This window comes from Choristoneura fumiferana, chromosome 25 (genome assembly GCF_025370935.1).
Source record: "Choristoneura fumiferana chromosome 25, NRCan_CFum_1, whole genome shotgun sequence".
NCBI lineage: Eukaryota > Metazoa > Arthropoda > Insecta > Lepidoptera > Tortricidae > Choristoneura > Choristoneura fumiferana.
This window is the reverse complement of record NC_133496.1, coordinates 3,185,656-3,207,587: the sequence shown is the minus strand read 5'-3', so window position 1 is coordinate 3,207,587 and position 21,932 is coordinate 3,185,656. Positions and strand designations below refer to the sequence as shown.

The window sequence follows — 21,932 nt, the reverse complement described above, 5'->3', positions numbered from 1 at the left end:
AGTTACGAACAAAACAAACATGTGTTAATTTGACCTACTTAACATAATTAATCCACATGCAATGACTCACATATTGAGGTATTAATATAACACATTCATTAGAACGTGTGATAGAGAAGTCTAATTATAATACGATATTTGACTTCTGAATTTGCTATATCGTATACATTATTTATTATAATCAATTATAGTCATATCCATATTATATATATCGTTCGGCATTATTTTGATGTAATTCGCGTCCGTCAGCTGCAGAAATAAAGTACGTTTATTTTATTACACTGTGTGTGTATACTTTTGTATTTTGAGAGAGAGAGAGAGAGAGAGAGAAAAAGCGAGAGAAAGAAACATTCATTACGCATATTCGATAGGTGGTAGATACAGAGAAAAATAAATTTGATTAGAAGGAAAGAATAAAAACGAACATGGAATAGTGTAAAGTGGGGGGGGCGGCACTCAGCCCTTTTTTAACCCCCGACGCAAAAAGAGGGGTCTTATAAGTTTGACCGCTATGTGAGCCTGTGTGTGTGTGTCTGTCTGTGGCACCGTAGCTCTTAAACGGGTGAACCGATTTGAATGTGGTTTTTTAATTCGAAAGCAGGTTTTCTAGCAATGTTTCTTAGACATGTTTTATCAAAATCGGTTCAGCCGTTTTTGAGATATTGAACTTTGAAATGATAATGTCGGGGATTTCCAACTTTTTTTTTTTTTCAGGATGACGTCCGAGGCGCGCTAGGCTCCTTCCTTCAAGTGTTCGTCGTGCTAGGCTTCCTGCTGGTGTACGCCGTCGGTCCTTTCGTCTCCTACAGCGCCATCGCGTACGTCGGCGTCGCCGTCGTCGCTGCCTTCGACATCGCCTTCTTCTTCATGCCAGAGTCGCCCATCTACCATCTCACTAAGAGTAAGTTAAGGATCGAAAGAGCCTTTTTTTCATTCGACTGGATAGCAAACGAGCAAGTAGGTCTCCTGAGGGTAAGAGATCACCACCGCCCATAAACATCTGCAACACCAGGGGTATTGCAGATGCGTTGCCAACCTAGAGGCCTAAGATGGGATACCTCAAGTGCCAGTAATTTCACCGGCTGTCTTACTCTCCACGCCGAAACACAACAGTGCAAGCACTGCTGCTTCAAGGCAGGATTAGCGAGCAAGATGGTGGTAGCAATCCGGGCGGACCTTGCACAAGGTCCTTCCACCTGCAAACTGCCTACTGCCTGCGCCTGTGTTTCCAATGGTTTCCACCAATAATGCGTGCGAAGATGTGTTGCGTTGAATGTGTCTGTTTTTATGGAATAGGGGGCAAACGAGCAAACGGATCGCCTGATGGTAAGCGATTACCGTCGCCCATGGACATCTGCAACACCATGAGAGTCACTCTTTTCTTGAAGGCTCGAAGGTCATATCGGTCCGGGACTACTGCCAGCGACAGTTCATTGGTCTACGGCCAACAGTTGGCGTGCTACAGTCCTACGTCCCGGGCTCGATTCCCGGTCGTGGCAGATTTGTGTATGAAAAACGAGTGTTTGTTCTCGAGTCTTGGGTGTTTAATAATTATGTATTTCTGTGTGTATCTGTCTATTTAAGTATGTTTATCCGTTGCCTAGTATCCATAATACAGGCTTTGCTTACTTTGGGACTAGGTCAATTGGAGTCAAGTGTACCGAGGTATTTATTTTTTATTTATTTCATTTATCATTCACAAACTGATGATGTACACTCCTGGTCTTCAGACAACCGCGAGGCGGCTGCGGAGTGCCTGATGACGATCCGCGGGCGCTCCCGGACCGGCGTGGAGACTGAGCTGGAGATAATGGCCAGTGACGTCGCCGCTTCTATGGCCAAGACTGCCACGGTGGGTCACAAACAGCCGTCTCTTAACGTCTTTCTTTAAACTTTAGTTTAGGAGTGCGTGTTCCCACATTGGGTTCACGATTTCAAACTGTCACACACACACAGAATAATGCACGACCTAAAGATTGAAACCTTCATGGCAATTAAATGACATGACATTATTGTCGCTCATTCCAGGTCAACAATTACAGGTTGTACCTTAACCGCATTCGCTTTTGAAACAGATGCTATTCCTTTCTCATTCATTAGGGTGAAAAAAAAATAACAAAAAACATATCAATTTTATTGTTTCAGATCGCCGACGTATTCAAAGGTGGTAACTTCAAGGCGTTCTACATCTCCTGCGCCCTGGTGTTCTTCCAGCAGTTCTGCGGTATCAACGCTGTGCTCTTCTACATGACCAACATCTTCGAAGCTGCCGGCTCCGATCTTGACTCTTCCATTGCCACCATCATCATTGGTTGTGTTCAGGTCAGGAAGTGCTACTGTATTATCGTTCTCATTTAAATAGTTTAGTTAGAAAAGATTTTTAACATGTTCCTGAAACGCCGACTTAAGGTCAGGGCATGTGGTAACTGGCGCGGGTGCCCTGCGCGGGCGCACGTCTGCGGGTGCGGGAATAGGTAAGTTCCGTCGCTCGAGACGCGTGCAGTTAGCGCCGCTCATGGCAAAATGGCAAAAACGGAACCCTTATAGTTTCGTCATGTCTGTCTGTCTGTCTGTCCGTCCGCGGCTTTGCTCAGGGACTATCAATGCTAGAAAGCTGTTTTTTGCACGAATATATACGTAAACTAAACCAACAAAATGGTACAATAAAAAAAAACAAAAAATATGTTTTTTTATAGTACTTCCCATAGACGTAAAGTGGGGGTGATTTTTTATTCTCATCCAATCTTGTAGTGTGGGGTATCGTTGGATAGGTATTTTAAAAACCAGGGGGTTGCTGAAACGATTTTTCGTTTAAGCGATTTGTTTGCGAAATATTCAACTTTAAAGTGCAAATTTTCATTAAAATCGAGCGTCCCCCCCCCTCTAAAATCTAAACCGGTGGGTCTAAAACTTACAAGGAAAACTATAACGGTTAAGTTTTCTATATAATTATTAGTAGTTTAAGAGTAAATAGCAGCCTAAGGTATAAAATATATCTAAACTTGGAATATTCCGTACAAAATACGAAATCCTTAGAAAAATATTACTTAACTTTTTCGTAATGGCTACGGAACCCTATTTCGGGCGTGTCCGATACGCTCTTGGCTGGTTTTTTTCCATTAGCGTCCACCCGCTTATCATGCAAACCGCTTCAGCTAGCGTAGGCCCTAACAACGTCATTTAACATGGTTTATGTCTCGTCCTTGCAGGTGGGAGCGTCGTGCGTCACACCCTTCGTCGTCGACCGACTTGGACGTCGTCTGCTGCTTCTCATCTCCTCCTGCGGTACCACGATTGGCCTCGTGAGTGGTTTATCATCAAATTACCGACACTTAAATAATCGATTTTTATTTCAAAGTCAACGTTTAGAGTATTTTCATTTCATCGACAATTCAATTCGTGGAATCGGTAATTTTCGTGCATATTAATATTATTCGAAATATAGTCATTAAAAGTAATATTATAATTCATATATATTATAATATGTACCGATGCCAGTATATCATTGTATAGTTGTATTATATTCGATACGGTACGTATACGTTACCGTATTGTCGTAATATTAATTCATATATATTTAATTGTCCGATGATTCAGTTGTATATTTTACGGTAAAAGTTATTTATTGTTTCATTTTTTTTAATAACATAAACTTAGTTCACGTAAAATCACTTGAATATGAGTTATTTTGCAATTTACCTAACCTACTTTTCTGGTATCAGTTCAATTGTACGAGGGTCACTGTTCTAACCTAACCTGCTTTTCTGGTAACAGTTTGATTCTGCAAGGGTCGCAGTTCTAACCTAACCTAACCTACTTTTCTCGTATCAGTTCGATTGTGCGAGGGTCACAGTTCTAACCTAACCTACTTTTCTGGTAACAGTTTGAATCTGTAAGGGTCGCAGTTCTAACCTAACCTAACCAACTTTTCTGCTAGCAGTTCTAACATCTATCTAAATTCCAACCTTAGTATACGGCTCAGTTTCCTTGACTGTACCTTAACAATGTGTTGTATAAAACGAAGAATGAACATCGATGTTTCGTAATTCTGTCCTTAAAAATTGTTGTAAAACGAATCATCTGCCAAATAATATTACTAACAACAGTTTTTCTATGAAATAATAAAAATTGGAATGAACTGGTCATGAGGGCTATCGTTTTTTGTCTTTCTAGATGGCGCCACTGTTGCGTGAGGTTTTTAAGTGTGGCTTTCAAAGTCTGTTATTACGGGCGTGAAAACAAAGTTTAGATTAAAATCGTATTGAATACACCTTAAAACCTAGCGTAGTCCCGTTTTGTTCGAAAAAAAGGGAGGACAAAAGTTTCCGAAAGACAAAACTGTCTCAAAACACAGACATTCATTGCCCCGTAACGCATAATTGCCATAATTCATTTCAGGTAATGCAAAATATTCACAAAATTATTCTAATTATAAATAAACCCACGTAGCTCACCCAATAACTATGAGATTTCACATTTCGGAGACCTCACGCTACACTTGCGCCTCTAGCGGCGAATTCATACGCGATAGCCCTCATTGCCAACTACTAACTGCAGTATAAGAACGGAAAAATTAAGCAGTACCATTGTTGATACTGAAGGTTTTTTCCCTTTGCGCTCGTACCATCAGCCAAATATGTGGTCTACCACCCTTAAGTTGATAATCGTTTGTATGTCATAAAACAATAGGAATGCCAATAGACGTGTCTGTCTACTTGAAAGTTCAAATTTAGCGACATACCGTAAACTGCTTCAACTTTGCCCTCTGGCTCCAACATTGCCTGATTCAATTTAGAGTCGATGGCTAGCACCCTTTTAGGTTTTTAAACTTTTATCCCCCCGTAATAATAATTCCCGTGTAGATAAAAGTTTCAAACCTATAAGAGTGCTAAGTTATCGACTCCAAATCGAATCAGGCAATGTTGGAGCCAGGGGCAAAATTGAAGGAGTTTACGGTATTCATTTGATAGGAACTTGTTTAAAAATTGGTAGACCACGTATTTGGCTGATGGTACCTTCGTCTTTAATTGGTACAATGTAACAATCCTCAAACAGAATCAGTCGAACTTAATAACTTGCTCGCTTATCTGTACGTTTATCTTTTTCCAGGCTCTCTTAGGCATGTACTTCCTCCTTGACGAGCTGGACAGTCCAGCAGTTGACTCCATCGGCTTTTTGCCGATCCTGTCTCTCGTCGTGTTCATCGTCACGTACTGCGTGGGTCTGGGTCCCCTGCCCTGGGCCGTCATGGGCGAGCTGATGCCCATCGAGGTGAAGGCGATAGCCTCCCCGATGGCTACTGCCTTCTGCTGGGCTCTTTCCTTCTTGGTCACTAGGTTAGTAGTGTTCTATGTACACGCTACATTTTTATAATATGTATTTCGTTTTAGTAAAACGAAGAAAACACCTAAAAACGCGCGTTACGACCATCCTATTTTGAGCAGTCGCACTTCCCCTCTATCCCTTTTCATCCCCCACCCCTATTTCACGAGTGCATATAAAGGAAGCTCCGTGCACCCTGAATAAAGGAACGGCCACACCACTGCTTAAAAAACAGTGACTGTACGTAATCGCAGTGCAGTGACGCATCGTATGCGCACCGTTTTTATCGCATGCCCTCCACAACGCTGCTCAAAATACGCAGACGGTGCGGAATCGCAGTGACGTGCCGTAAACGTCGCGACTTTTGGTGGAGAGCATGCGGTAAAACACCGGTAAAGTCCTGCAGGGCTACTACGAAACTCGAAGCTCATAACTATTTAATACGAGAGCGAGAGGGACGGTACAATACGAACTTCGAGTTTCGTAGTAGCCCTGCTGACGTTTACGGCACGTCACAGCGATTACGCACCGTTTGCGTATTTTAAACAGCGGTGTGCAGAGTATGCAATAAAAACGGTGCGCATACGATGCGTCACTGCGATTCCGTACCGTCACCGTTTTTTTAAGCAGCGATGTGGCCGCCCCTTAATCCGTCCCAATCGTGAAAATTCGGAACACACAACTACTTCCGATGTGTCTATGAATTATTCCATTCATGAGTAGCATGTTTATACTAAAAATAAATAGGATACTTTATTTATTAATGACAAATTGTCAAACCACAAGTTTAAAGTACCTATAACACACTGAGATGTTATAACCTCCGCGATCAAATTATATAGAGAATGGAATTAGATTTAATGTAAACGAAAATCGAATAGAGTCCTCAACTCTTAGGTGTTAACCACTCTACATATATCGATCATCGATCTATCGATGCGACCTTCTCTTCTTCGTCTTGGTGGGTACTGACTCTAACTAAAGTGCCATGAGAAATACGTTTCCAAGAAAATGCGATAGGATTGGATTATTCGGAACATCTGATTAGTAGACCCCGGATATCTGTCGCAATGACGTCACAATAGGGTAGTTTGGGGAGTAAATGGAACGGTGTTAATTAATACGGCTGTGTAAATGATGGTGATGATGCGTGTGAAGATGGTCCCAAAGGAAGACCGGCAGATTGTTGGTTTGGGACCATGGGATGTTTATTTTATTTTGTTTTTATTTTTACCCACCTTCCCATGTTGTTACGAATAAAGATATTCTTTCTTTAAATTAAAATTTAATACCTATATAAAAAATATATTACAAGTAATTACAACAAATAAAAAATTTCGTTAGGTTTAAGTTAAACCCGTTTTGGTTTTTGTGTCCGCTCGCTTGTTGTTGGTGTTTTTTTTAACGTAGATGTTTTTGGACGATGAGATGGTCTTTGGGACCGTCTTCACACACATCATCATCCAATTTTACTCCCCAACTCCCCAAACTACGCTTTTGTGACGACATTGCCACAAAAATCCGGGGTCTACTGATTAGCTTGATTCTTGTTATTATAATGGAAATTTCTCTTCGCAGATACTTCGGTCCGATCTCGGAGGCGCTGGGCATGTACGTGGCTTTCTGGATCTTCGGTGTGTGCTGCGTGGGCGCGTTCTTCTTCACGCTGTTCCTTGTTCCCGAAACTAAGGGCAAGAGCTTCGCGGAGATACAAGACATGCTGGCCGGAAAGTAAGTATACCTACTTCACTTGCAACAGAGCACATTGGTTGCATGAAATCAGCCTCCTCCTGTGTTCTTATACTTCGGAGCAAAAATTCAATAAAAAATATTAGATTCTGAACAATTTTCTAAGCCGTTAACAAAGAGACGTATAACGTCCCGTGGGCGACGTAGGAACTGGCTGAGCGATAATACCGGAAGATGGAGCTTCTTCTTGGCTTTCTTCACATACAAGTATTAAATATAAGTATACTGCGCTCGCCAACCCACCTGCCTAGCGTGACGAGTATTGGTAACCAACCAACCAATATGGGGGAGGCATGGGTCCAACAGTGGACATCCCACGGCTGATATGATGATAATGATGATGATGAACACATGACACAAGTGCTACAAATCTAAATAAGTAAATGTTACCATTCTCATACAAAGAAGTACGTATTATAGTAGCACTAAGTAGTAACATTTGTGGTATAAATGCCTGGCTAGTTAGTTTAGGATAGTTAGCACATTAGGATAGTTTTTATCTCCGAAAATTGCAAATACCCCGCGGGATAGCCGTAAATGAATAATTTTTGACGCAACAGTTTATATTACACTCACCTCCATGTTATTTTTCAGGAAATCCAAAGGGAAAGCGTAAACTTTAAGGGTCCTCCGCTGAAGTGATCAACACCAATCACAGGGCGCTTAACCAGTTAGAACCTATCGCCAGGACCGGATTTAGGGGAGGGCATCCGGGACTACAGAGGCACCCATAAAAGAGACTTCGACACTTTTTCAAATTCCGAGTAGTAAATAACTTTTCCTTTGATATTTTTTTTCGCTGTACCTTTACCTATAGTAATTTGTGCAAACATAATCCTTTGTTGCCCCTAGGCCTCTAGATCTCTAAATCCGGCCCTGCCTATCGCTTTACATTTCAACTAATCAGGAAATGGCCTGTGAAATATCGGCGCGAGCTAGTTCCTATTTGTTAGCAGCTTTAACGCTGGTAGCTTAACAAGTGACTTATACAGGATTCACGTATTATATTTTAATATATTTTTAATTTCTTAGCACGAATTTATTTTTAAGTGCTGGTTAGTACAAAGTTATATAAAGGCTCGGGCAGACTACGACACTTTACACGGTACACTCAGACTCAGTGTATACACGAAGTGTCTGTACTATACGCTCGTGTCACCTAATTCAAATTCAAATCAAATTCAAACCATTTATTTTGCAAGTAGGCTGCAAAGGGCTCTCTTACACGTATTTTTTTTTAAAACCCGCGTTTATAAGTAATTCATAAAAAAATGATAATGAAATAAAATCATAATAATAATGTAAATAAAGAAATGAAATAATAATAATAATCTAAGAATTAAAATAAATAAAGTGAATAATAATAATATTCATAATTCGTTTATTGCATGAAAACGTTTACAGAAAATTAGAAGACAAAAATATAAATAATTGAGTACGCATGACCGACCACCAAACCAAAAACCACCATACGAAAATTACTTCATGTCTATACAGTGTGTACCGTGTAAAGTGTCGTAGTGTAAACTTAGCTTAAGTCGTACACAATATGAAAATGTGATATGCGTAGTAGAATATCATGAGCAAATTTTTGTCTCCAAAGAATAGTGTCGGGTTTATTTAAGTGTTGCACAAGTAAGTTAATGTAAAAAATTGTTAGCAACCTAATTGATGGACTAAAGCACTCTTTCCCAAAGTGGTCGATAACGCCCCCTTGTGGGCGCTGGAGGCCTAGAGGGGGGCGGTAAGGGGCCCAGAAAAATTCTTCACCTTTGTGCCTTCATTAGGCGAGACTAATATGTAATTGAGGTTTTTAGGGTGAAAAACAAAATGGGGCCCGCTACAAAATAACTGTTTTTCAAAGTGGGTGATAGAACTAAAAGAATTTCTTTGCTCACCCGCGCCCTTACCCCTGTATTTTTTGTGACCTTTTGGGGTGTTAGACGAAATAAGTTTGGGAACCTCTGAACTAAAGGTTACTGCCATGGGCCTATTTGATGTGGATAAGACGTAAAAACGTTACGGTGAAATGTGCGAGAATCGAGCGTATGAATTACCTATGCAAAAAGGGTACGTTTTTAAGCCCCACTTAGAGGACCAAAAGAATGAGAATTGAGAATTGAGGAACACTGAATTCAGTTCATCAGATAAAACCGCAGTGTATTAGAAAAACTTGTATATTAAGCGTGAAAATATGTATAGTCTGTCGGCCATCTGCATTTCATTTACTCGGAGTTGCACAGTCACCATTCTTGCTTTTGCGTCTTTAATTTGCCAGTTTAAGAAAAATAAAACATAAAATCAAAGTTTATGACACGCAAAATAGGTCGGATCACTGGTGTAATCCACTTGTTTACAGGTCAGTGACTTGGTTGTTGCTAAATATAGTAAGCTACTAGTTAAATTAGTTCATTTTGACGCGACATAGTGTAATTTTGCGACGCCTAGCAACAGCGTTAGAAGAAAATGTATTTTTGCCAAAAACTGACGCTTTATACGAATTTTTGACTCATGTAAGTTTGTTATTGTTATTAGTTTATATTTGACAGCTCGGAATGAAAATCAAAATTCGATATGAATTTTAAACCCAGGTTATTCCAAGAATTATTTATTTTTAGGCAGTTTTCAACTTTGATTTCCGTTTCAAGCTGTTCCATTGTTACTGTAATTTTTTAACGAATAAAGTTATTAAGAATTTACCATGTTATTTATTCCACTCATTTATAAAATTCCCACGTCTCTGCGGAATCTACATCAATAAAAACCGAATTACAATTAGAACTGTTTTAAAATTGATACGAAATATTTCAGCAAATACCTACTGGTAACTGATTTTCAGGATTTCTTAGGATGGCATATTGGTTGATTATGTGTTTGATACTCAAATTGTACGGTATCAAAGGAACCACTTTATCTTGGGTAAATAGTATGGTAAACAAAAACAAAGTAACGGTAGGTCTTAAGTAAAATTAACACAAAGAACTATTTGCTGAAATATTTCAGATTTATTTTAACACACCTTGTACAGTCAATTACAAAGACATCGATAAGGCCAAAGTTAGAAAATTTGGCCGTGTCTATTTGCCCTTGACTGTACAGTCAACTACAAAGACATCGATAAGGCCAAAGTTACAAAATTATGTATAAACATTTGGTCTATGGTATAAAAGAACCTTTATGTATAACTAGACCATAGGTATCTCTTTGTAGTTGACTGTACATACAATATGGAAAAAACCTAAAATTGAACAATAAACGCAAAACGGTAAAACATCTTAAAATTTATAATTTAATTATGCAACTGCTATCACAGTCTGTTTGTCAAGTTAATTTAACTATAAAATATCAAACACAAGACCAGAGTGAGGGTAAGTAGCCTCTATATTCTTTACAAAAGCACCTAATCATTTCTGCTTAGTATTCGTTCTATCTATACAAAGACACAGGCCTGTTGTTGTGTGTTGTCTAAAGCGAAGGTCCTCATAATCATATTCACCATCTAACCATCATCACATCTGCCCAGAGAGATCTCTATTGTAGCTATACCGTTAAACAGAAAAAATATTTCGAAACTATTTTCAAAACTGTGTCTTCTGATCCCGCGGGTTCACGGAATGGCTAACCATATAAGTATAAACATTAACCATATCTAATAATAAAACATTATGTTAAGGGGCTGTTTCACCATCCATTGATTAGTGCTAACTGACGGTTAAATGTGATCTATTTGTTTTGTTCGAATAGACGGAGACGGCATCACATTTAACCGTCAGTTAACACTAATCATTGGATGGTGAAACAGCCCCTAAAACTACGACACGCAGTCTCAAATTGCATCAGTCGTTTTATATACATACACATAACTACTATTAAGTACAATATACAGGATGTTAAGAAATTCCTGTACTATACCCTCCTGAGGTTCAAAGTGATAATACTAGTACATATTGTTAGCAATAGAATTTATATCATTCGAAAAAGGAATAAAGTGTCATTTCCTCTGTATCATTCAAATTAACAAAACAATAAATTCAACTTTATCTATGAGACATTAAGATTTAAATTTCGATGTAAATTTTTGTCGTATGGTGGGTCGCAGGAGGATAATGTATTCCTGTACTGTCGAAAAAAAGTTTTATATAGTAGTTGAGTCACAAGAAGACTTTATCCATGCAATAAAAAAAATCGAATTTCAATGTTTTTCCACTTGTATCATATTAGTAATCAGTAGCCCTAATATGGGTTACAGTATAGAACAGAAATGTTTTAACACCCTGTACATAGTAATTAATATATATAATTAGTCTTTATGTGGCCACACATTTGCAGTGATTTTTGCTTACTTTCTTCTAAGCTAGTTTTGTTAGAGGGAGAGAATGATGTGTCTCGTGCGCCTTGTTCTTGGATGATCTGAAAGTGAATGATAACTTTTATGAGGCAATGAAATCTGGGTTTGTATTGGAGAGTGGACAGCAGTCAATGAGGGCTATCGTTTTTTGTCTCACTAGATGGCGCACTGTTGCGTGAGGTTTTTAAGTATGGCTTTCAAAGTCTGTTATTACGGGCGCGAAAACAGTTTTAATAAAATCATATTTAATACACCTTAAAACCGTACCATAAATTATCGAGCATGCCACAGTGTTGCATAGTCCCGTTTTGTTCGGAAAAAAGGGAGGACAAAGGTTTCCAAAAGACAAAACTGTCTCAAAACACAGACATTCATTGCTCCGGAACGCATATTTGCCATAATTAATTTCAGATATTGCACAAAATTATTCTAATTATAAATAAACCCGCGTAGCTCACCCAAAAACTATGAGATTTGACATTTCGGAGACCTCACGCTACACTAGCGCCTCTAGTGGCGAATTCATACGCGATAGCCCTCATTACCATTAGGGTGCTACGAATTTTTTTTAGTTGACTATACATTAAGAAGGGTCTACGGTAGGTGACGCGGGTTGCACGGAGGGGGTGGACGCCTATTGAAAAATAGTATGAGCAGTCGCGTGCGACGGACCTTGCATGCGCGTGCGCTCGCAGGCGTGCGCCCGCTCCGCGCACCCGCGCCAGCTAGCGTATTCCGTAAAAGGTCTAACTAAATCTATCGACGCGGAATCAGCAAAAGCTGATAGAAAAAATCTTTTTCTCGAAAATGATATGAAATATTGCCATTACGTTATCAACAACGTAGTAGAAAGTAACGCATCCCGGAGACTAGCTGCTAGTGTCCAGGAAGTAATCTCAAACTGTCCAGGAAGTAGGTAAGTACCTATGAAATTTACTTCCTGGACAGTAACGGGTATCGAAATGTCCAGGAAGTAAGTATGAAATTTACTTCCTGGACAGCAACGGGTTCCTTAAAAAATTTGGAACCCGTTACAAACAGCGCGCGGGCCGAGCGGCAGTGTCGGGTGTAGTTAGATAACTAGTATATTGAAATGGATCCATGTCATCATTATCATCATCATTACTAACATCGTCATCATCATCATCATCAACGTCAATCATCATCATCATCATCACATCACAATCACCGTCATTTCATTATCACCATCATCATTTTTGAGAAAAGCGCTATACAAGCTTCGACCAGTAATCGCCATCCTGGCCTCGTATCATCGATGGCCTCACCTGGCGGTTTGGCCATCAAACTTCTACTCGTCCAGGACGGCTTACTTACCGGTCTCTGCAGTAATGTACTAAATGTCCGCATAAAAAAAGCTGGTCTCGGCTCGGATCTGCTTGCCCGGCCCCTGCAACACGCGTCGACGTCATTTTCGCTCTTATTACGTAAACATAAAGCTTTTTTCTATCGGCTTTTGCCAATTTCGCGTCGATACATATGGGGAGACCCTAAGGCGGAAGCCACATAGATATAAGAGACGTGGGACGGGGGCGCGTCGCTTTTTCATACTAAGGGGCTGTTTCACCATCCATTGATTAGTGTTAACTGGCGGTTAGGTGTGATGCCGTCTCTATTTGCTTTGTTCGAATAGACGGAGGCGGCATCACGTTTAACCATCGGTGAACGCTAATCAATGGATGGTGAAACAGACCCTAAATGTACGTAATGCTTCGACGTCTGCGCCTCTCCGTCCCTTCCGCGACGCATCCCCGGTCCCACTCTTCTGTGTGGCTTGCACTTATGACACTACGTAATCGAGTGAACTTACTTCAAGCTCAATATACCCACCTGCCGGCCAGCATGTCCTGTATCTCCGCGAAGCTCTTGCCCTTGGTCTCGGGAACAAGGAACAGCGTGAAGAAGAACGCGCCCACGCAGCACGCGCCGAAGATCCAGAAAGCCACGTACATGCCCAGTACCTCCGAGATCGGACCGAAGTATCTGCGAAGAGCGAAACAGGTGGTAATTGGAGAGATTGAGCATGAAACTACCGTGAGACTCACTCATATTATATATATGACACTCCCCCACAGACCTCCAGTTGCTTCGGTTGGAAGCGGCCTCTGAACCCATGGCGCATTCACTGCCACTTGACTTCCACAGGTGCCACAGACGCACATATGCGTTCAAAATGTATGAATAATTATGACAGCGGCACTAGGTGAAGTTCCGAGAACGCATATGTGCGTCGGTGGCAATGAATGCGTTAACCAGGCCATCTCGTAATATAATAGCGTAATATTGGTGGTGCAGCGGCCGCCAAATCGCATTGCTTCAGGAAGAATAGCTACGAATTAGCCAGAAACATGTCGAGCTAAACCCGATTTATGAAATGAGTTATCCGGTTTTTTCATTAAATATGAATAGAGACTGGAGTTTAAGACATGTAGCGACAAGAAGCGTAGGACGTTCACCAACGAGATGGACGAATGACCTGGTTAAATTAAGACCGCGGGTTCACGGTAGATGCAGCCAATCCAGCCGAAGCAACTGTAGGTTTATGGGGGAGGCTTATGATGAGCACCTTGTAACAGAGAAGCACATCGTCCAACAAGTAGCAGTGACGATTGGAGACGATATGCCCTTCACTTCAATGGGGAACAGCTCTCCAATAACAGCCCAGGTGATGGGGCCCAGACCCACGGAGTAGGTAACTATAAATACCACCATCGAGAGGATGGGCAGGAAACCGATGGACTTCGCGACCGGACTGTGCTGGGCGTCGAGGAGGAAGAAGATGCCCAACGCAACCTGGAAAAGCAAAGTTAATAAGTTAAAATGAGATAGAAATTGAGAGCTAGAGAGACCCTGACAACCCCTGACCCTGTGGCTAGTGGCATTAAGGTTGCTAGATTTAGGCATTTTATATCCGGGACAATCCAAGGTTTACGAATTTGGTCTGTAGAAAAATATACAAAAATAAATAAATATTTTAGTAAATCGCTTTAACTACTTTAATATTTTACAATCAATATTTTATCATGTGGTATATAAATCTGCAACTATTTCGTATAGAAATATCACTGATATTTCTGTACCCGTGCAGAGCGTCGCATATGTATACCTATAAATACATAAAGTCTGTAAATTATGCCAGTAGCATAATATGCGATAAACGAATTGGTAGTTGGCAATAGAGAACCACCTGCAGCCAATAAATACCCACTTTCATGACATTCACGGGAAGATATGGACGGATATGGGTCTAATTTTAAAACCGTGCACGGAACGACAATACAGTAGGTTATACTGCGTAATAAGTTCAAAAAACACATGATCCCTGTATATCTGTGCATTAATGTTATATTTATTTACTGCTTTACTAGTACTAGACGCGATAAAAACGAGATAATGCTTGCGTTCGAAAAACGTAGCGTTTATATCGATACAAACAAACGATTAAAACGTGCCGGCTTCCTTGCATTTTCTGAGCGTTCGAATTGCGTTTGTATCGATACAAACGAACGCAAAAAAACATCGTGTGGAAGGGCCCTTAATTACTCCAATTCCAATTAAACTTAGCTACCAACTTGAATCGAATGGGTCGCAAATCCATTTTACAATGAACTATATGAGTGATGATGTTCTTAATTATTTAGTTGTATTACATGTCCAAGCGCCGTGCCGCAAGCAGAGAACATTAGCAGCGGACGCCGCCCCAGCCGGTCCACTACAAATGGAGTCACACACGATGCAATCACCTGGAATAAACACATTTGTGATTTCAATAATCAACATCATATCAGACTTAGGACGTCCACTGTTGACTGTTGAACATAGACCTCCCCCACAGACCTCCTGTTGCTACGGTTGGAAGCGGCCTCTGAACCCACGGCTTTAACGCATTCACTGCCACCTGACTTCCACAGGTGCCGCCGACGCACATGTGCGTTCAAATGTATGAATAATTATGACAGCGGCACTAGGTGAAGTTCCGAAAACGCATATGTGCGTCGGTGGTAATGAATGCGTTAACCAGGCCATCTCGTTAATTTTAACGCAAGCTTGTAAAGATTTTAATACATTGCCAGTCCATTTTGCTGACTTGCGTTGGCTTTGTCATCCAATCTTCGTAAATTAATCGTAATCGTAAAATATTCAAGTTAATTAGTACACACACGCGTTAGATATATAGACATTTACAGTATCAGATGGGCTACTACGAAACTCGCATATCGAAGTTCGCACCGTCCCTTTCACTCGCGTATTAAATGGCATAAGCGTCAGCGGGACGGCAACACACGAAATTCGAGTTTTGCACTTCGTGGTATAGGGCCTGATCTGCTAAAATATTCTGGACTAATTTCAAAATACCATAGGTAAACAATATTTGCAAAATAGCTAAGTAAACAAAGCTAACCTGTACAATCCCGACGATGATGGTAGCAACAGAAGAGTCAAGGTTGGAGCCGGCAGCTTCGAAGATGTTGGTCAGGTAGAACAGGACAGCGGTGATGCCGCAGAACTGCTGGAAGAAGACCAGCGCACACGAGATGTAGAGCGCCTTGAAGTTGCTGCCTCTGAAGACGTCTTTGATCTGGGAAGAGGAAGAACATAATTAACAATTTTTGCTTCCAGTAGTTGGATGAACTTTTAATGGAACTGGACTTGTGTGTTTTTTTAGGTTTTGTACCTGATAAAAATAAATATAAATTATAGACTTTGCAATAAACTAACTATCATTATTATTAAATTCACGGATACAACTAAGGTTTTAGATCTTAGACTTACTGTAGCAGAGTTATTCATAGAAGCAGCTACATCTGAGGCTAGAAGATCGAGCTCGGCCTCCACGCCACCACGCGAGCGTCCACGTAAACTCATCAGGCATTTTGCAGCCGCCTCGCGGTTATCTGGGATAAGTATAAACAGGTAGAATATATTCTATTATCATCAACAGAAGACGTCCGTAGTTGAACAAAAGCCTCCTTCTTAGAACGCTACAATGAATGACAACTCGCCAGTTGTAACTGGTTGCCTGCAACTCTCGCGTTTTCTTCTGTCTACCTACTTAGTGCGAAGTTTGCCAATGCTTCGAGTTCTAGTTCGTGGTTGCCACTCAAGGACTTTTCTCGCCCAACTGTTATCTGTTCTTCGAGCGGTCTGGATCGTCCATTATTACAGTCTTGCTTTGAGTCTTTGATTGCTTTAATATGAAGGGCTTGCGCTAAAATAAAACTTTGGCTCCAATGTTACTTACTCTTAGTAAGGTGGTACATGGGCGTCTCAGGCATGAAGAAGAAGGCGACATCGAAGACAACCAACACGCTGATGCCGACGTAGGCAATAGCGTTGTATGAAACGAAAGGCCCGATGCTGTAAGTGAGCAGGAAGCCCAGCACGACGAAGACTTGGAGGTACGAGCCGAGCGCGCCGCGAGCGTCGATCTGAAGTAGAACAGATTAAGATCAAAGAGGTTTTCGAGCACATCCGCAAGACAGCTCAGGGTTGTTACAAGGATCAGAGTTGTTCATTAACTTGCTTAAGTATAACAGGGCTAATAATTATGGTTCTTTTAGATTCCAAGTGCCAGTGAACTACCACATGTTCTTTCCTGCGCTCCAACATCTGGCTGGAAGGTGTGTGGTCCCGTCGCTTTAGAAAAGCAAGGATAAAAGACATATGAAATGAAAAAAACAGGGTTGGATCATCATCATTATGTCAGCCGAAAGACGTCCACTGCTGGACATAGGCCTCCCCCAAGGCTCTCCACTCAGACCGGTCTTGTGCTTTCCGCATCCACCGCGATCCCGCGATCTTAACCAAGTCGTCGCTCCATCTTGTTGGAGGCCTACCGACAGCTCGTCTCCCGGTCCGCGGACGCCATTCGAGAACCTTCTGACCCCATCGGCCATCAGTCCTGCGAGCAATGTGCCCCGCCCACTGCTACTTTAGTTTCGCAATTCTTCGGGCTATGTCGGTAACCTTAGTTCTACTGCGGATATCATCATTTCTAATTCTATCCCGCAGAGAAACCCCGAGCATAGCCCTCTCCATAGCCCTCTGAGTGACTTTGAGTTTTCTCATGAGGCCCATCGTTAGCGCCCACGTCTCAGATCCGTCCCCCCCCCCCTTCCTGAATGAATGGCGCTGGGGGTTTTGAAGAACAGAAAGTATTTTATAACAGAAAAAAAAATAGTCATTGACAATTCCAAACATTCATGTACTTTAGACTTGAAGAGAAAGACGTGACCATAGTTATAAATGCAGCTCACTTCAGTAGGTAAACTGGTACTTCATGGGTTTTACTTTCGATTCTGTCACTTTCGTCCTAATTCTGGGGGCAAAAGTAACTATCGTCAATTATTTTTCTTAGCCACGTAATTTTAATAAGAATGTAATAGAGCATATGTAGGTAGGTATAGTTTATATTAATTTGAGCAAATACTACGTACATAGAGATAATAGAATCAGGAGTAATCAGGGCAAAAATACACTATGTTACTTTTGTCTCCGGTCTCCCCTAATGACTAATTAGAGAAATATCATACCGTGGCTATCTCTGCGCAGTACATCGGCGACACTGTATAGATCATGCCAGCGCTGAAGCCCCAGAAGATGCGTCCAGCGTAGAGGAAGCCCACGTTGGAGGCTGCGGCTATGAGGATGTACCCCACCAGCAGCGGCACGGACGACACCAGGAGCGCCCATTTACGGCCGATGCGGGTTGACAGGAAACCACCGATGAATGGACCTGGAAGAATAATTTATAAGTTGTTCTGTAAATAGTCGGTGCACAGCCGTGGTAGCCTAGTGATTCGACTTATGGCCTCTCAAGCAGAGGATCGTGGGTTCAAATCCAGGCTCGCATCTCTGACTTTTTCGAAATTCATGTGCAAACATAAATTTTAAGAAACCTGCACATCCTGTGAAGCAAATCAATGGTGTGTGTTAAGTTCCCAATCCAGACCGGCCCCGTGAGGGAAGTAGGGCCCAATCCCTCTCAATCTGAGTGGAGGCCTATGTTCAGCACTGGGACGTACACATATAAGCTGGGATGATTGAGATATACTGAACTTTGGAATGACAATGTCGTGTTTTTCAACTTTTCCAAGTTGATTATAGTTATTGGTACTTATCAGTAATATACAGGCTGTTAAAAACATCCTGTACTTTAATCTAACCTACATTAAGGCTACTACTATACAAGTGGAATAACATTGAAATTTGAAAAAATAATTGTATGAAGTTCAGTCACACACAAGAAAACTTTTATACAATTTTTTTTTTCACTTTCGAATTTCAATGTTTTTCTGCTTGTATCGTATTAATTATCAGCAGCCTTAATGTGGGTTAAATTATAGTAAGTACCTACATACATTTTTTAACATCCTGTATGTCCATTTTTCAAGTACAATCTCTGCAATACCTATTTTTTTTTCAGCAATTGAACTGTAATACAATCTGAACTAAGAAAATAAATATATATGTAACTATTTGTTTTTTCACTCTCATTAATTCTGCTTAACTAACCGAATATAGCTCCGATGGTGAGCAGTGACCCGATGAGCGACTCCTGGTCGGTGGTGATGACTGCCGGCAGCGGCGAGTCGGTCAAGTTGTTGTCCTTCAGCTTGAGGCCAATGGGAGACGTCCATCCCATGGAATAACCTGTTGTCGCTGCTGCGATGTTCGCTGAGAAGAAATAAAAATAATGTACACATGGTCACAAGCTGCCTTAATGTCTAACACACTTGCACACAGTATAAACACAAAATACAGGTAGTTCAGAAATCAATCTCCATACAAGTGCGCTCGAGCAACGCACACGGACACGATATCTCGGACCGGTTGGGACCAGTGCGAGCGGGAGTGCCATCCGCTTGAGACACGCGTCTGTGAACTTTATCGTGCAATAATGGAGCAACAAAAAAAAGTTATTAAGTACTTATAACTGTTCAGTGGACGGTTGTCTATATAATCGTGAATTTCGCCAATAATGAAATCGTCGCAAGATATTTTCTGTGAAAAATCTATAATGATAATAACATGAATAAACGGCATTAAAATTAAAATATTTTAGTTATTAATTTATATTTCCATTCTTCCCGTTTCATTCTCAACAATAAATCAAACAACTAGATACGAGTGCCACTACCACGATAGTTTTTTGGTGCATAAGCCATAGTTGACAACCTTAGAGCGACCGCCGAGCGTAGGTACGAAAAGTGAAGTACTTACATGCAGATTGACTTCTGAACTATCTGTGTTTTGTGGTATAAATGTCGGTTGGGACGGACCGACACGAACTACGATTTTCGAATTTCGAGTTCCGCTGGTCCCGTCTTGAAAGAGAGGTTTAGAGGATGATGTAGATGCCAACAGCATTTTTATTAGCCATTTTCTATGTCCCACTGCTGGTCAAAGGCCTCTCCCTCAGATTTCCAACTTCGCCTGTCGGCAGCTGAGTTTTGCCACAAATTAAACAGCAACATTGAACAGCATTAAATCAATGTTTTAGTTTTGGGTATTTTTTAGGATTTCGTAGTTCTACGAGGAACCCTTATAGTTCCGCCATATCCGTTCGCAGTTTAACTTAGAGACTGTTAGTACTAGAAAGCTGTAATTTATAGCATGTATATAGCAAAACAATATTGAATATTTGCTTTACGCCTTTACTTATATAATTATTACCTAATTAATAAACTCAAATACTCTTAAAATTGGCAGTCGGGTTTTGTTTTTTTTATAAGTAGGTAGTATTTTTTTCTAAAATTCTACCAAATTAGTTAGTATTAAAAGTGAGTGAACATTTGAGAAGACCTTTACCATAGCTGAAGCAGCATATCACGAATTATTTATTTCCAAACTGACTTTTATGGCTTATACGCGTGACAGTAATTGGGTCTAAGATTACGTTGTTAAAAACATGAAGTTGTTATGAGATGATGGCGTTTACGATAGCAAAGGTCAATTAATTTGTTTTTAAACTACTGATAACACCATGGGAGACAGAGATAACATGTTATCAACCATGACTGACGTATACAGCTGAAGACATCGAAAAAGCGAATGTTAGCGACGGTTTATATGTATGATAGAGCCAATTTAGAGTTTTTCTTTACTAAAATAAAGAACCAAACAATTGACAAACGTTGAGATACGATATATGCACAAAAGTGAGCTTATCCCATTTAAGGGATCTTTACCGATTTATTAGATAATTTTCACAAACGCATTTTTTCTGAGTAGCGAATTTTCACATCGCGGTATTTCACGATCGCAAATTTATTTATTTGTCTTTTTTAATGTAGCGATTTTCATGAAGCGTTTTATAATGTTCGCGTTTATTTTTCTCCTTTATTTTACCAGTAGATTATTTTATCAGTCGCATATTTTCAGCAGCATTAAGCAACCCACGCCTTATGTCGACGGAGCCCCGCTTCGCGCGGCTCCTATTTCTGAGCAGTTTGGTTTGCCCTTCGAGCATCTGAAGATACCTAACGAACCTAACCTATACCTACTAATGTGTAATAGTACCTAATAATAAGGACACTAAGGGATGATAATGATTTCGAGTAAAATATATGTAACAAAACTATAATTATACTGATAATAGAAAAATAAAAAAATAATGAATAATAAAATAATGTACCTACTTACTGGTAAAATAAGCGAAAAAAAAACGCGAACATAAAACGCTTCATGAAAAATCGCGATGTGGAAAATCGCTACTCAGAAAAAATGCGTTTGTGAAAATTATCTAACAAACCGCGTAATATTTTGCAAACTTTATTTGAACTTTATTTTGGATCTAGAAATCGACAAATGATCTTAGCAATCTTTAATGTTTTTGAAAGGTCTATCAAATAAAATCATAGGTAGGTACATAGGGGTTTAGACGAGAAAAAAATATATTCCAAATTTAATTTTTATCACCTTGTCCTACGAATAATTATTATTCGTAGACTTTTTCGTATTCGTAAAAATAATTCATTGTTTTGCTAACTTTTTAAGCATAATATCAATTTTAGGAATAATAGCAAGAACTGTCATTTATATACCTAAACATTATTCACGCAAGCGAATATAGAGCATTTTAGCACTATCACACTATCATCACTGAGTTGCGGACGGATGGACGGACATTCTATGACTTATAGAATACGTAACCCTAAAAAAAAACTAGGACATCAACAAAACGCCTTTCTACAAAGTACTAAACATACTTATTTTCAATCACTAATAGCCTTCGGAAATATTCAACGGACTCACCGATTCCCCCGATGACATATTGGCGCCAAAGCTGTCCCGCCTCCATTCTGCGCAGCCGAGTGTTGACTGGTGCGCCGGCGCCGGCTCCGACGGTTACTCTCCGCCCTCCATGCGTCACGGGGTGCGCATCTCACATCAACATAACCTACTGTAAAATGCTGGGTCCACCTCAACACGTTCTTAAGGGCGGTAAATAAGGAATTACGAGAGATTAGAAGCCCGAAGTCGAAGACTCAGG

General features: G+C 40.5%; 2 protein-coding genes across 2 annotated transcripts; one reads left to right on the top strand and one right to left on the bottom strand.

Moving 5' to 3' along the window:
- Positions 1 to 705: 705 nt before the first annotated feature.
- Positions 706 to 9,770, top strand: LOC141442538 (facilitated trehalose transporter Tret1-2 homolog; the record flags this gene model as incomplete). The annotated part of the gene is made up of 7 exons (XM_074107557.1): positions 706 to 901; positions 1,731 to 1,852; positions 2,146 to 2,322; positions 3,210 to 3,302; positions 5,110 to 5,336; positions 6,901 to 7,053; positions 7,666 to 9,770. Coding segments are annotated over 7 exons (990 nt in total), but the record flags the coding sequence as incomplete, so codon positions are not given.
- A 1,048-nt stretch (positions 9,771 to 10,818) lies between these two features.
- Positions 10,819 to 21,799, bottom strand: LOC141442434 (facilitated trehalose transporter Tret1-2 homolog). The gene is made up of 10 exons (XM_074107418.1): positions 21,695 to 21,799; positions 18,953 to 19,114; positions 17,971 to 18,173; positions 16,680 to 16,866; positions 16,211 to 16,332; positions 15,840 to 16,016; positions 15,088 to 15,180; positions 14,004 to 14,230; positions 13,268 to 13,420; positions 10,819 to 11,481 (listed from the first exon to the last, which is right to left on the bottom strand). The coding sequence occupies exons 1-10, from the start codon at positions 21,738 to 21,740 to the stop codon at positions 11,421 to 11,423; spliced, it is 1,431 nt and encodes a 476-aa protein (XP_073963519.1). The 5' UTR covers positions 21,741 to 21,799; the 3' UTR covers positions 10,819 to 11,420.
- Positions 21,800 to 21,932: the final 133 nt, after the last annotated feature.